Below are 17,260 nucleotides of genomic sequence, written 5' to 3' on the forward strand. Positions count from 1 at the left end.
CTGAATCCCCACGTCAACGACTTCCAAAGGCGCTACGTCAGCGAGGTCAGACGATGCAGCGAGATGGAGAGGAAGCTCCGGTGGGTCAGCGGGGAGTTGCCAGAACCACCTCCTCCGCCCAAGCCTGGCCCTCGGTCCCTCAGTCCGAGGGAGATCAACATACTTGAGGTAGGCATAAAGAACCTTATTGGTAGAGGAACTTAGGTAAATAGTGAAGTTATGAAGCTCAAAAGTGCAAAACTATTATGCAGATTGCATCCAGAAAGCAGTTCGATTTCTGGAAGGAATATATCCCAAATAAATACCTACATTATCATAAGAGAGAGACTTAGTATGTCTTATTTGCTTCTGCTCTATTAGTGTCTCTTCCTAGATATGATATGGAGTTGTTACAGCTAACAGATAAGTTTCTGGAACAGTTTCTTGTAATTTGACTTAGTAGGTATTTTTAAAGAAATATTTATTACACAGAAGAAGAGAAGGTACCTACTCGAATATACACAGTTTCACATTATGTGATACATTTTTCATTCTAAATGCTGTACTAATAGGTTCAATTGTTATTTACTTTCAGGAAAGAATAGATTACATTGAATCAGAAATCCAAGAGATCACCAGAAACGCACAAAACCTGAAGACGGATTACTTATCTCTGATCGAGCTGAAGATCCTCATCGAAAAGACGCAGACCTTCTTCCAAGACCACTCAGCCCAGAAGAAGATTTCCACGTCTGTTGCGATATACAACAACGAAGCGTTGGGACACCTAGGGTTTATAGCTGGTGTGGTGGCGACACCCAGGGTGCCGTCCTTTGAGAGGATGCTATGGAGGATATCCCACGGGAACATATTCTTCAAGCAGTCCCAAATTGATCAGCCGTTAAAGGATCCTGTTACGGTGAGCCCTAGTTGTATTATCTATGCTCGTAAATGAACCGAAATGACTTTACAGATTCCACGACGATACGACGATATGAATCGTGCGCATCACACTAACGTACTCGTAATGTTTTATTTTGTCAATATATCATTTCTATTCTATTCTAACCTTTGTCCCCGAACGAACACTCAACCATCAAAAGAGTAACCTTGATGACACCAAAACCTTATCTTTTCAAATAATGAAAAAGGATCTTCACGTGCCTTTGATTGCAACCTTCACACCTATAAAATAAACCATTTTTTGTCTGTGATAAACCATAAATATCTATGTAAATAGTTCGTTATCTAACGATCTACGCGAGCAAAGCCGCTAGCAGAAGATAGTCTTGCATAATTACCCAATAAATTCCTTTCTAGTCAATTGCCCTAGCTAGTTCAATTAGTTACGATCGTTTTCTAGGAATCTTGGCGGTCAACAAAGGTTTTTAACTGATGTGTTTTGCAACCGACCTTTAGTTATTTCGTTTTTTTTTTAAGAAATTGTCAGTTGATTCCCTATTATCAAACTGTTGAAAAGGTCTTTTTTTATGCATAACAAGGCAGTTATTTTACCATAATCGCACCTTATGTTAAGTGGGATGGTACATATCTGCCCTGTAAGTGCCTATTCACTGTCACCTATATTGGAGGGGTTGAAATAGAGATTTTTCTAGGTTCCTACGTAAGTATTATGCCTAATTTCATTTGTATGAATTACATAAAGTGTTGCCAGTATTTTACTTGCACCTTCCATGAAATTTTAATATATCAACCCCAGCTATTACGTCGACCTTTGGCTGTGTTGACGAACTTGTAGAGGCCATTGCCCAAATATGCGGCAAATGTCATCGCCACGAATATAGAAGCCACGCTCGACACGCCACTCCCTGATGTATTTGACTGGTATATTTAACTATTCCTGAAAGAAATGGAAGGTGCAGATAACCATTCTTTTTTGTTGAAAGTTAAAAATTCCACACCAAAACAATAAGTAATTAACATAACATTATTTACTATCATTATGTCACAAGGAATTCAAATTCAATCAAATCAGACTTCCAAAATACAACAACAGACTGATTCCACATAGGTAACGAAATCTCTGCCCTGACCAAGAATCGTACCTGGCACTCAATAATGTCTATGAAATTCAACTCGCCACTGCTCCATCGCAGCATCGACCTGTCACAAATAACAGCCCCTCTAGACAAAACGCACTTTTTGATCGATTCGAAAATCGAATCCGTCAAAACTCCATACAAAAAAGGGACTTTTCGACCACTTTTCGACTGGTTTGCGATTATAATTTGCACTCTGTCTAGACCCACAGAACTGGTCATTAGCTCGTTGTTAAGCCTAAATGCTACACACATAGGGTATTATTAACTGCACTGCTAGAGCTCTTTATTGTTAATTGCCTCCTCTTGATTCCATCCAGAGTCGTGTTGTTATCTTTTGTCATCACAACTTCAATTGGATACATTGAACCTCTATAAAGATGCCTGTTACTATATAAAGTACCTATCGCTTTTTGTCAGTTATGTATAAACTGGCACTCAGGCCCTTATTACGAAACAACACTTTAAATTCAATCATTAGATTTGGTTAAATGCATCAAGCAAGATGCGCTGGAAATGCATCAAAATAGGAAGCGCTGGACGCAGGCCGCTACCAATCGATCAACTTGGAAAGCAATGGGGGAGGCCTATGTTCAGCAGTGGACGTCCTATGGCTGAAATGATGATGATGATGACATCAAGATGATTCAACTGTTCCTGTAGATTTTGATTACACTTAAAATACTAAAGCCGGGTCTCCAGCGCGTGTCTTGTATATAATCAACAAAAACATCTCAACATTCAACAAAATTGTCTACAAAAAATGTTGAATGTTGACATGGTTTACTTGATTGTGTAGGACAAAAGGGGGTGTGTTCGGGAAAGCCTTCGAGTTGCAATAGTACCTTAAATTGACCACCGTACTCTCTTTATTAAGGAACACTTCCGCTCTGATACATCGTTTGATAACGACGTTTGATATGTCTACAATACCACATTCAAACATAAAACAATTAGTAATAGTGCTTCCATTCATTCTATTCCATTCAATAATTCAATGGAACGTCGAATCGAATGCCGACATAATCTGGTGTCAAGGGTTTGATTCTAAAAACATTAACTGGTTTAGTCATCATGCCAGAATCATCCAAAATCATGATTACGCACAACAATCGTTCAAACGCATGCCAAAACGAAACAGTAGATAGTTTATTGTGCTCGAAAATAGTTCATGTTCATCATTAATATAGATGTGCGTCAAATTGTTTTATGTGGTACATAAACGCGGCCGTAAACCTTTGTCTCCGCGATATGACTATCAGTTATCACCGGCCATCATCACGGCCTAATAACTGTAGATAAATAACTAAAACTAGCAAGCAAACTAGTCCAAAGCTAGTAATAATATTAAAAGCTAAAATCTAACCACTCATATTGTAAACTATGGACCCGCCCCGGCTCCGCACGACTGCATTGAATTTATATGTACCTACTGATACACCTTCTTCTTGAATCACTCTATCTATTGCTGAATACCTCATTAAAATCCGTTTAAAAATTTAAGCAAACAGACAGCGAGAGTGACTGTTTTAAAATTCATGTAAAGATTGAGACATATTGGTATAAAAAAAGCTAAACAGCATTCTAAAGCTGGTAGAAACTACACGTATTTAAAAAAAACAATGAACGATTTCCAGTAAATTCTAGTCCTATTTTATGTAGTTTATAACGTTCAAAATGTAATGCGTATACGCACCTACACGTGTTCTTATCTAATTTAAAAATAGGTCAACAGTATTCTGCAATTTGTAAGGTGCGATCAGCTGATTTATAAGTGTTTTGCTGAAAGCAAATCCATTAGTGTAAAGAAAAACAAAGTCTTGTACGACCGACTTCTCTATTATATTATACCAATGGAAGGTTTCCTTGTGCCAGAAACAAACTGTTGAAAGACACAAACCTAATTCTTAGGTGGCATGCCATAGAATAGCTTTTAACCTTGTGAAATACAACAAGGTAACATCGTTTTAACTCTTCGCGACTCTGCCTTTAAAGAACATATTTCAGCTGTAAAAGTCATTGAAGTTCTTCAATCGGTAGATGCAAAGAAATCATAGAAAACTATTGTAAAAAAAATAATACAAACTTTAGTATAAATTACGATATAATAAAAAAATATTTGGGCAAAGCCCGCCCGACCTTCACCTTACCTAGATAAAATCATCAAGTCTAATGTTTAGGTAGAGAATTTGTACAATTTATTTATAGATCTTAAAACGTTCGCAGTGTACTTAAGTATAGCTTACTAAAATGTCATCAAGACTCTACCAATTCCGAACTAAAATCATTCTTTTCATTCTAAAAGTTGTATTCCAGCAGTAATTGCCGTATCAAACGAGTATTTCTATGTCAGATCCGTGATTACCACACTGATGGTATCTATGGTAAGATCAAACGTGGTATTAAAACGAAATCAGTAGCAAGGGGTGAGAACGCCACAAACCCTGTATTATATGGTGGCGGGAAAGGACATGTGGTAGGCGGTCGTTGCCCTAAGTTTTTTATTGATTTTTCTATTCGTTAACTACTTGGAGCTTTTGTAAGCTCGTACAGTTAGGCTGGAACGCTTCTTTGTATCAAATCTGGTACTTAATGTTTGATTTAAAAATATTATATTTGTGGGAAATATAATAAGTTGTTTTAATGATGCTACGACTAGTCATTTGCTGGTATTAGTGTCGGTCTTGTTGGTTGTCCTAAATACAAACTATAATAATATAAATAACTATAATCATGGGAAAGGCTTTTCTTAACTTTTCTTAACTTTAAAATTGTCGACTGACTGAGGATGACAATAAAGCTAAAGAGTAGTGATATTGTGAGTGATATTAGGACAAGCATTCTTTACGGTTAGGGTAAATAAAAGAATAACAGTCACTGATAAGAACTTGAGACGATAAGTGTAACTTATCCATCTGGACCATTATTTCCAGGGTCACGAGCTCCAAAAGACAGTTTTCGTGGTGTTCTTCCACGGGGAGCAGATCAAGCTCCGCGTGAAGAAGGTTTGCCACGGGTTCCAGGCCACGCTGTACCCCTGCCCTGCCACCTTCAAGGAACAGCAGGAGATGCTAGCTGGCGTCGACACCAGGATTAAGGACTTGAAGATGGTATGATCGACAAAAATCGGCCTACCTACGTTTTACAGGAAAACTCGTTTCTACTGACACAATCATGGTGCCCCAACAATATTGGTGTTATTTGAAAGCCCAATAAATATCCTTAAAGGAAAACACATTTAATTTCCTAATAAACGATTAACATATACAATAAATGTGACTTGAAAAACTTGAAAAAAAACCTCACTTTGGGCTCACCTCTGGGATCAATTAGACCAATTTTTATGGTTATAAAACCAAATAATGATCTCACGTGTCCTCTTTAACAGATGGATAGCGATTAATCCCAACTTAACAGTTTTATAGCCATAAAAGTTGGCTCAAGCGTAACTACCTATTTTTGAAGAAGTGACTCTGGATTGTTCTACAGACACATTTTTGGTAAAAACCTTTCCTTTAATGAAATGAAGTTCAGAACTAGGCTTTTAAATGGTAATATAGTATAGTAATATTGGTGGGAAGTGGGGATGCAAACGTTTGAAAGTGCTTGTCGCGGGTGGGTCGATTTTTATGATGACCAGTGTATCGTTCGTTTCAGCCAAATGACGTCCACTGCTGGATAAAGGCCTCCTCCAAGGATTTCTACAACGACCGGTCCTGCGCCGCCCGCATCCAGGCACCTCTCGCAACCTTCACCAGATCGTCGGTTCACCTAGTGGGGGCCACACTACGTCGTCTGGCCCGTGGTCGCCACATATCTGCCCCATCGGCCATCAGCTTTATACAGTACTAGCTTTCCGCCCGCGGCTTCGCGCGCGTGGACTACATTATCTACATATTTCTGTACCCCCAGTGAAAAGGGATCTAACTCGACTTAGATCAAAATTGACTTTATAACATAATGTGAATCTCTGAAAAATTAGCTATTTTTGTATCTAATCGGTATGTTTCTACGACGTATAGAAAAGAAAATAATTTTGTGCCAAATGATACAAGTAAGGCTTTGTGAACCAATTTTGAGTTTTCTTTCGTGTATATTGATACATGTCTACTTTTAACAAAGTGTACCGGAGGCTTCTTTCAATTTTTTATTGTGTCAAGAGGTACGACTCGTTATAGCATTCCATCAGTGCAAGAGACTCATTGGTAGTAGATGAGGTCTCAACCCAAAGATAGCACTGGCTCTACACGTCGGTTATATAGCCCTCTTACACAATATATTATTATAGATCACTTGTGTGGTGGCACAGAACACAACTATCAACAGCAAGATCAAAACTCCAAAGCCTGCAACGCCTAGTAAGTATGAGAACCACTCCATCGACATCACTTGAGTACCTTCTGAATCTCAGATCTTTAGACCTCATCATTCAGGAGGAAGCGCAAGCAGCCGCTCTAAGACTTAAAGGTAAGAACGGCATATAGAAGCAAAACAAGGAGACAGGACATTCCACGATCCTGCACAAAACCCTTATAAAAGAAATACCTCTCACCGAGGCACCTATCGGCAGAATTCCCTGTGTTCACTCTTCGTCTGAAGATATAATATCCAGCTTACAGCGGAAACGCAAGATTGCTCTGGAATCAATGAAGTTAGGATATTACACTGACGGCTCCAAAACCCAAAAAGGTACGGGAGCTGGTGTCTTCTCGAATTACCTAAATATACTAAGAATATCAACAACACTAGATAAACACAATACAATTTTCCAAGCAGATTGCAATCAGAGCAGCACAGGCGGTTGCAACCATAGACATCCGAGGTCTGAATATAAAAATAATCTCAGATAGTGCAAGCAATACAAAGCAACTTAATATACTACATTATAATACTTATATTGGAATGCCATGACGCGCTCCTAAGTCATTGCAGATGCAAATGGCGTTACCCTGCACTCCTGAAGTGGATCAAAGGACACAGTAACTCCTTGGGCAACGACGCAGCAGATGAACTGGCCAGAAGGGGATCGTACACGACGGTATTTGGTCCGGAACAATTATAATGCCGATACCATAAGCACAGATCAAGACCTGGCTGCGCTCCAAAATAGAAAAATAACACCACACAGAATGGAAAGATTGTGAAAGATGTAGGCAAACAAAAGATGCAGTTGTGGATATTATATCGAAAAAGTTAAAGACTCATAAGACTTAACAGGGACAACATCCGCAAGGTCCTAAGTGTAATAACAGGTATGTTAAACAAACACCTACACAGTATAGCTGTACAGACAGCCTGATGTGCAGAAGATGCATGGAGGCAGAAGAAAAACCACAGCACGTGCACAAGGAGTGCAGAAGCGTAGCAGATCAACAGGCTCAAATTCTCCAATCACCAGGGTCGCTGCAGAAGGCCTGTAGAGACCTAGATAGGCTGCTGCTACCTGGGGGGATCTGGAGCGGTTGGAATAGGAAGATCAAATAGCGCACAATGGTCTAATCAAAAGGTTAAGTGCAATATTCGATTGCCCTGCAAAACTAACTACGTAAGTCCTTATGAATGGATACTATGTATAAAGTAAATAATTATGTAAATGGCATGTGTTGCTGGACTTTATCTGCTTAGCTCGCAAGTATAACATGTCTTGTTAATCATGTCTCTATTGATTTAAGAAGATTCCCGTCTTAGGCAGTTCGATTTTTTCAAGTTATTTATGACTAGCGGCAGCCCGCGACTTCGTACGCGTGGATCTCGTTTTACTCCATTAGGGGTAGAGTTTCGTAAAATCCGCTCTTAGCATCTATAGCGCATACATTTTAAATTTCAACTCTCTTACTTTAAACACATAGGACTTTCATAATATAAACTTCCAACCCTCCTTTTATCTCCTTAGCCCCCGTAGTTGATTTCTAATGATACATTTTCAGTATATGTACCACCTCCACNAATAGCGACGAAGCAGGATTTTTTTTAACTTCAAATGCGATTTCCCAAAAATCACCATTTTCGACTTAACTCCGTTTTCACTGGGGGTACAGATTTTACGGAACCCTATTTTTTTCCAAAATAAAATTTAGCCTATGTTACTCGTGGATAATGTAGCTTTCGAATGGTGAAAGAATTTTAAAAAATTACAACCAAACAAACAAACAAAGTTTTCCTCTTTATAATATTAGTGTAGATGATGTACGAACCCTTCATGAAAGCTTGTTATGAGTGGGTTCACCTCAATAATCCAGCGAAGCGGAGTAATTCTATAGATAAATGTTCAAGTTTTAAAATTCGTGGTCCTAAAGATATAAAATTGATCAAAATTCCGTCGTTTCTTAGCCTTATGAATAACTTTTATCCATCTATCGACTATTGCCAACTTTTCCATTCATTATCTTAGTACCTACTTAGGCATATTTATGTACGTACATAGCCACAATAACAACTTAAAATGTTATCCGAGTGCAAACTCAATGTTACTAGAAATTTGTAAATACGAGTATCTTGTAAACAGTTATAAAAACTATGTAGGTATATCATTCACTCGGTAACTGATGACCTCATTTACTTCAACTGCTTATGATACCTTGACTTCCCACAGACTGCCGACTTTTAGTCGGCCGATAATTTAGTCGAACTGTTAATCAGTATGAACACTTTTGAAAGTGCGCACATTACACCGAACTAGTATCAACTTTTTTTTTATTCACAATGAGGAAGCTCTTGGCCTGTATCTCACCTGATGGTAAGTGATGATCAGGCCGAAGGTGGAAGCGAGCTTCACCCGGAATCCTCAACCACGGAGGAACTGGCTATCTTACCTCTAACTGCCGGAATACAACTATGCCGTTAACATTGTTGTTATGGCGACAGACTTAGGTGAGATGGTGGTAGCTAGCCAGGCGGACTTAGAACAAGTCCTACCACCAACCAAACCGAACAGAAAAATCTGCCCTGAACCCGGGACCTCTGCGTCTGAAGCAGGTGGTCTTACCACTAGACCACAGAGGCGTTTGACCTTCACTGACTGATTTAAATTAGAAGTAGACCATACTATCGGCCGATAAAAAGTCTTTAGTCTACGGGGACTCATATCCATTATCTGTTTCAAGGTTCTAGAACAAACGGAGCACCACCGGCGACTGGTCCTGGCTAACATAGCAAGAGACATCAGCACCTGGATGGTGGTAGTGAGGAAGGAGAAAGCCATCTACCACACTATGAACATGTTCAGCATGGATATTGTGAAGAAGTGTCTCATTGCTGAGTGCTGGGTGCCGAAACGGGACATGCCTTTGATGCAGAAGGCGTTGGACGATGGCGTGGTAAGAATTCTTATTTGAAACCTCTACAGTTTTAAACAATAAAGAGTTTACTTATTCAAGTACCTACTTTAAACTCTCTACTAAGATACTACTGTAATCTAATTAATACCAGTGATTAAATACCTTTACCACAGACAATTTATTACCAGCCTTTACCAAGTTTTTACTTAATTTGAAGTAGTAGGTTAATGCAGAATGAATACATAGAATAAAATGAGTGTTAATTTAGATTTATTTTTAATGTAATTAACATTGCAGAAAGCAAGTGGCAGTCCAATCCCGTCCATACTGCACCACGTCCCCACCAGAGAAATACCACCGACGTTCAACAGGACCAACAAATTCACTAGGGGCTTCCAGAACCTTATTGATTCCTATGGAATCGCCAGCTATAGAGAAGTTAATCCAGGTAAAGTATATTCCGTCATCCGACGAACCTTGTTTAGTTTTCTCTCAAGTTCCAGTAGTTACGGGACTATTTCCACCTCTCGTTACCGCCGCTGCAACTCCTGTGTAGCCAGGATCTACAGCTTGACCGCCAATAAAAACCCAACCAGTGAAGGTCAAGTTTGTCTTTTGACCCGCAACGACGTTAATCACAAGAAGGAATTCGAACTTTTGACACTAGTTTCACTCTATCTTTCTCCAAAGCTTTTCAACCATTAGAGTCGATTCAATTTATTTATATTATCTAGTTTTAACTTATATAATCCTACATTTTCTTATCTATTTCAGCTTTGTACACAATTATAACATTCCCATTCTTATTCGCCGTAATGTTCGGGGACGTGGGCCACGGGCTCATCATGACAATATTCGCCGCCCTCCTCGTGATATACGAAAAGAGATTCGCGAAAATGAAAACAGACAATGAAATATGGAACATATTCTTCGGTGGTCGGTACATTATACTTCTGATGGGTATATTCTCAATATACACTGGCTTGATATACAACGATTTTTTCTCGAAGTCGCTCAATATTTTCGGTAGCAGTTGGAAGAATGTGTACGACGGTAAGACATTAGAGAACCATAAAAGCCTTGGTTTGGACCCAGCGGAGTCTTACACGCAGTCTCCGTATCCTTTTGGATTGGATCCTGCATGGCAGGTGAGACAATCTTGCCCTATGTGTAAAAAATAACTATTCATAAAGCGGCTTTTCCATCTTTTTAACTAAACTAATATCACACCGCTAGACATCCCTAGCTCATTCCTCTTTGGCGGTGGAAAACGGACTTTATAGTTCTCAATCTCAATGTAATGTGGATGACGTCATTGCATTAAAGAAATATTTTCTTTGCAGTTTGCAGAAAACAACATTATATTCCTCAACTCCTACAAGATGAAGCTATCAATAATATTCGGAGTGATACACATGGCGTTCGGGGTGACATTGAGTGTGGTAAACTTCAAGTAATTAAGAGTATTCATAGAAATAGACTTAGTCGTGACCTTTTTTATTGTTTCATCGGTGATTTGGAAGATTAACCTTTTGGTTTTGTATTACAGCTTCTTCAGGAAGACAGAAATGATATGGCTGCAGTACATCCCACAGATACTGTTCTTGTTGCTGCTGTTTTGGTATTTGTGTATATTGATGTTCATGAAATGGACCATGTACTCTGCGGTGGCGACAGGTGATTATTGCAATCTCTTTGTCTTCTCAATTAACAAGAAAAAAATCAACCCCGTGATTATTGTTGTTTATACCACGGATATCATAAACAAAAACAACAAAACACACACGTTAATTTCTAGACAGTAATTTGACCATTTTATTATGCCAATATCTACCAACTACTAACTGCATAGTTATAAAAAGACTGCGCATATTAAAAATAGAGCTGCAATTAGTATTTGCATACCACAACGTTAGAAGCCCCAGTGGATGGAATTAAAAAGGAGTGCAGTCACGCAGGTTCTCTAGAGACCTTTGGGCTAAGTTGTGTGATTGTTGCAGTCACGAATGATTATAAACAACTAAAATATTATCCAGAACTTACTGAGTAGTGTCTTATTAAGCATCTTTTGCTATGAATGGATAATTAGATGGAGATTTATTTGCAAGAACTTCAGTCAAAAGGTTATTTTCCTGCGAGTTAGGTAAATGTTAGCGAGGCCTTCATTTAAATTTTGCATACATAGGTACCTACCTACTTATCACATGTAGGTGGGTACTTAGTATGCAAATGTTGCAATAAATGAGAAGAGTGCATTCAATTAAAATATTTTATTTCTCCACTTATAGGTATTCGTACATTCTAGAAACACCTATCATCATTAAACACATCTCGTTAAACGTTACCAGACCATACTTGACAGTGCTAAAAAAACAGTTTTCGCTATAGAAGTCGTGTATATAGAAGTCGTGAAAACAAACTCATGAAACCTCTTTGTGTCCAGACCCGGCTTACGGCACCTCCTGCGCCCCGTCTGTGCTGATAATCTTCATCAACATGATGCTACTAAAGGAGTCTGAGTCAAAGGCACCCTGCCACGCGTACATGTATGATGGCCAGGATGGTCTCCAGAAGACTTTCTTGGTATTCGCCCTATTGTGCGTCCCGGTCATGCTGTTTGGGAAGCCAGTGTTTAACATACTGGCGGCTAAGAAACAAAGAGTGAGTATGATGAGGAGATTTTGCGTCCATCAGTTGGCGCTACTAAGGTCACTTTGTAGTGGCGCAAACAGATGGACGCTTTACAATGATGCTTCAGCGGTCACCAGTTGGCACCAGTGGGTAACCCACTAAGAAGTGACAGGGCCTTACTCTACAGTGATGTTAACTGGTGAATCCAAGTCCACCAGTTGACGCCACTATTATATTAAGGTCACTATCTATGTAGTGGCGCCAACAGATGGACGCTTTACATTGGTGCTAATCCTGGTGGATGCAAATGCAATAATCCTGCTACAGCTTCAGCAGTCACCAGTTGGCACCACCGGCCCACTAAGAAGTGACAGGACATTACGTACAGAAATGTCAACTGGTGAATGGAAGTCCATCAGTTGACGCCACTATTATATTAAGGTCACTAGCTATGCAGTAGTGGCGCCAACAGATGGACGCTTTACAATGGTGCTAATCCTGGTGGATGCAAATGCAATAATCCTGCTACGTAACAGGACCTTACTCTACAGTGGTATCAACTGGTGAACGCAAATACGGTAGCCGTAGCCGTAACTGATTGATTCGTTATTGTATAATTAGTGGTTCATGTAAAAAAAAAAATGAGTTTTTGTAAATTTTTGCTGTTCTGAATCTCAGTAGGTAATTACTTCTTTTTGCGTCTAAGTTTTTGATGTACGTTAACGATTCAATATCAGAATCGTCTTTATTTCACTAGCTGGAATTTTTCGTTTTTTTATACAGGGTGACTGGAACTGAACCCGCTATAGCTAATACGCGTATAGAGGAGGTCATTTGCTAATTATTGAACCTTACTTTCTATAGTTTAGGAGATATGTCAATTTTTAAACTTTTTTCAGATTTTTCCGAAATTTTACCTAAAAACTGCTTAAATTTTTTTCTCGCATGATTTTAACAGATTTTTTTATTTGATACTAATATCGAATAAATTTTTAGTTAAATAAAATAAATTTCAGATCCAGATAATGATTGAATAACTAGCCACAAGCCGCCAAAGTTCAACAAAAGTACAAACCACGATAAAAAATTAATTCGAATTCGATTTAAAAAAAAAGCTAATGGTGATAATGGATTGCCAATGATCTTCGGAAAAATCTAAAAAAGTATAAAAATTGACATATCTCCTAAACTATAAAAGTTTAGTCATAGAAGTAGGGTTCAATAATTAGCAAATGACCTCCTCTATAGGTACGCGTATTAGCTATGGCGGGTTCAGTTCCAGTCACCCTGTATAACCTATGACACTCGGCAATAATGTGGCTTTCTATTGGTGAAAGAATTTTTAAAATCGGTTCAGTAGATCCCGAGATTACCCCTTACAATTTAACAAATATACAAACTTCATAATATTAGTATAGGTTACAACTCAAAAGTGTATGAGGTGTATCATATTTTTCTCAGAACTATCGGCAAGGGGTCGAAAGCGGTGACGTCACGCCTGAAGAGGAGCCGCAAGAGGCAGTGGGAGAGATGATGATCACGCAAGCCATCCACACCATCGAGTACGTGCTGGGGACAGTATCGCACACCGCCTCCTATCTGCGGCTGTGGGCTCTATCGCTGGCGCATGCTCGTGAGTTTACTATACTCAACATCAAATAAATCGCACCTTCCGCGACGCGAACTTTAAAGATTTTCTTCTGACACAATCATGGTGCTCTAACAATATTGGTGTTATTTGAAAGCCCAATAAATATCCTTAAATTTAATTTCCTAATAAATGATTAACATATACCTACCATAAATGTGACTTGAAAAATGACCTCACTTTGGGCTCACCTGTGGGATCAATTAGACCAATTTTCATGGTTATAAATCCAAATAATGACCTCACGTGTCCTCTTTAACAGATGGATAACGATTAATCCCAACTTAACAGTTTTATAGCCATAAAAGTTGGCTCAAGCGTAACTACCTATTTTTAGAAGAAGTGACTCTGGATCCTTCTAAAGACACATTTTTGGGGTAAAAACCTTTCCTTTAATGAAATTAATTAAGTTTAGAACTAGGCTTTCAAATGGTACCAATGTTGGTGGGAAGTGAGGATGCATACTTTTGAAAAGTGCTTGTTGCGGGAGGTGCGATTTATTTGATGCCGAGTGTATTATCATTTATCTTGTATCCAATGATAGAGAGTTGATAACTTTGTTTTGATTTTGTTTGTTAACGAGCTGACGGTGTAACGGTGTGGGAGAGGCTTAGTGGCTGGTGATGAAAAATGTGTAGTTTGTTATTTTAATTTTGTTTCTCTTTTTTATATCACTGCACCTACCTATGTACGCTGTATTACTGTGCAGAAGACTGGCACCGGCTGAAAACCAGCTGCATGGACCTAGTGCCGTACAGCTTACGCTGAGCCGGATGCCCTTGTCACCTTATTCTTAATAGTTAAGCTGTGTTAATGTGTTTTTTTTTGTTATGGTGACAATATAGGTTTATTTATCTCTCGACTCAGGTTCTAGGTTTTTTCACCGCGTGGGACACGATTACACGTTTTGTGTCCCTTTGTGTATTTATAGGATAGTTTAGATCCTATTGAACATACTGTTGTTGTGATAGAAGAATCGAAAACTCATCCTATGCACACTGCTTAACAAGAACTTATGAACTTCTAACGTCGGTTTGTGGATAAAAAACGTCCTAAATCATCCTACATTTTAGGACTGGTGACTGACTGACTGACATAGTGAGTGATCTATCAACGCACAGCCTAAACCACTGGACGGATCGGGCTGAAATTTAGCATGCAGGTTCGAAGCTCCACCAATAAGGGGGTAAAACGGGATCCACGCGTACGAAGTCGCGGGCGGCCGCTAGTGGTTTATAATTCTGAAAGTAGTTTTAAGCAGAATACAATCAAATTATTTTCCAGGTCCTGTAATAGCTCAATGCGTATTACTGTTAGTATATCTGGTAACCTCTCTTAATTTCCAGAGCTATCAGCAGTGCTATGGCAGCGGGTGCTAAAAATGGGCATGGCGCCTCTGGATTCCGAAGGCCAAATGCTTAGCATAGGCTTCTCGATACTGTACGGGATAAAGATGTTTGTGATCTGGGGCGTGTGGGCCTTCTTCACGCTGGCCATACTGGTGCTGATGGAGGGACTCTCGGCGTTCTTACACACGCTCAGGTTGCATTGGTGAGTGAAACCTAAGAATTTACTGTTTGCTGCCTGGATCAGTGTCCAAAAATGCTTTGAAGATGTTCGCAATTGTCAGAATTTTGGGGTTCTCCACACTATTACTACTGTAGTGATCGAGAGTTACGCCCGTATTCACAAACTTTACTATGAGGTCTCACAGTGCGCGTGGACGCACAGGATGATATACGAACCAATCACAGAGCTCTATTCAACGCTGTGCGTTCGATTTGCTGCTTCACTTACGCAAGCATCGTTTGTGAATACGGGCGTTAGTATTCTTCCATACAATCTGGTTTTTACGTTCACTGCCCTTCAAAGCTATACCTCGAAACTACTCAACCTTACTGGATGGGTTTCACTGGAGGTAAAACTGTATACAGAAGTTGCAATCGTGGTAAGATTATTATGTCCCATTTTACCCCTGTATTTCCGTTGTCCCCATGATTTCAACTTTCAACACCAGAAAGATAGATCTTTTTTTTATGCAAGACAAGGCAGGTATTTGACCGCAATCGCACCTGATGTTAAGTGAGATGCAGTCCAGGATGGTACATATCTGCCCTGTAAGTGCCTATTCACTCTCGCCTTGAAAAGGCCCGGATTATAATGATCAGGAAAGACAGATCTGGTGATCTACGTTTTCTTCTAAAATGTAATTGATAAGAACATAAGTAGATAACGTTAGTAAGTTACACTAAGTTACAGCGGTCTTTCGGTCCTACAGCTTGTCTTTCGTATTTCCAGGGTGGAGTTCATGAGCAAATTCTACGAGGGTCACGGTTACGCCTTCCTGCCGTTCTCCTTCTCAGCGATGCTGGAGCATGACGAAGACGAGAAACCCTCGGAAACCAACGGAGGCCCGCCGGAGTGACGCGGCTCTCCACGATATATCTCTAGCAATAATTAAACCAGTATCATCGAGTAAATTTTCCAAATTAGTTAAGATTAAGTTTGGCCAGTATGACAGAGGAATAATGGGGTCATCTGCAGAAAGAGATTGTGGCATTCAGGTAACCTATAAAAGGTACCTAACTAACGAATCTTTGCGAGTTTACACTGAAGGGCAAAATGAATCTGTAACAGAAGCAATCTCTTCAAAGGAACGCAAAATATGTAGTGATTTGAAAGATTTCATTTATTTTAAAATCACTGAAAAATTTTAATGATCATGGTTAAAGGTCAACCCTCCACTTGCGGTACTCGCCAATTGGTAGATGAAAAAAATATTTTAAGACAAACGTATTTTTCTATTCAAGAAATAAAAGTCAAAATAGGCAAACTGGTAGAGTTGGAAGTAAGTATACCTATGAGATGACCCCTAAGAAACTGTAAGTAATCGATAGTGTGCTGTTGAATTTAGAGCAAGTGTTTGTATTTTGAAATTATCGTTAGTACGAGTACATATTGTAATTTTAGCATTGTGTTCAATGAGCGACATGATATTATAGGGTTACATCTAATGACGCACGCCTGATAGAAAAATACAAGTGATCATATCAATGAATAGTTATATTTTTGTGCAATTTTAATATGTAATTTACAAGAATTTAATAGTGCCTTTATCAAATCAAGTGCTTTTCGTCACATTGTGTGGGACTCCGAGTAATCCATGTAGCAGGTAGCTTTCCCCAAAACCTCAGGCGAATCATATTCTAAAGCCAGAACGCACAGATGAAAAATAAATAGGTATAGCTAAACCTAACGATGCAAAAACGAAATAGCCACACCTGTAGGCCTAAGATGCGCGCCGTGATAACTTTTATCGACGTCAAAATGTATGGGCAAAATCGATAAAATGGCGTGATAACCGCTTATCGCGCATCTTTGGCCTACTGGACCCAGCCAGGTAAGACCACTAATGCTGAGTTCACACGACTGTACAACACTTCAAAAAAACTCTTCTTAATTATTCAGTTATTTTTTTCCGTAAACTCGTCGTCGTTGAAAGGCGTAGTTTTTACGTAAACATGTGAATAAAACTGTATACCTAAATCAACATTACGCACAAAATATGGCCTACTTTTTGTGATATTTCATATTTTGATGCACTCGTTTTTAATATCGAGTCAAATATAAAAATATCCATTGATAAAAATCGTTTACGATTTAAC

At 39.1% G+C, this 17,260-nt stretch overlaps 2 protein-coding genes across 2 annotated transcripts in view; one reads left to right on the forward strand and one right to left on the reverse strand.

Annotated features, from left to right (window-relative positions):
• LOC114352936 (V-type proton ATPase 116 kDa subunit a) lies at nucleotides 1-17,110 on the forward strand (the record flags this gene model as incomplete). The annotated part of the gene is made up of 12 exons (XM_028304700.1): nucleotides 1-168; nucleotides 575-898; nucleotides 4,973-5,149; nucleotides 9,143-9,355; nucleotides 9,614-9,764; nucleotides 10,091-10,464; nucleotides 10,660-10,769; nucleotides 10,866-10,993; nucleotides 11,760-11,977; nucleotides 13,409-13,580; nucleotides 14,942-15,146; nucleotides 15,894-17,110. Coding segments are annotated over 12 exons (2,367 nt in total), but the record flags the coding sequence as incomplete, so codon positions are not given.
• LOC114352915 (DNA repair protein XRCC1-like) overlaps nucleotides 16,606-17,260 on the reverse strand; it is a 16,115-nt gene continuing 15,460 nt past the window's right edge. The window contains exon 6 of the mRNA XM_028304680.1: nucleotides 16,606-16,619. Within this exon, the coding sequence (XP_028160481.1) occupies nucleotides 16,606-16,619 (14 nt within the window). The remainder of the gene's footprint in view (nucleotides 16,620-17,260) is intronic.

This window comes from Ostrinia furnacalis, unplaced genomic scaffold (assembly GCF_004193835.3).
Source record: "Ostrinia furnacalis isolate ACB-3 unplaced genomic scaffold, ASM419383v2 OfSCF1480, whole genome shotgun sequence".
Lineage (NCBI taxonomy): Eukaryota > Metazoa > Arthropoda > Insecta > Lepidoptera > Crambidae > Ostrinia > Ostrinia furnacalis.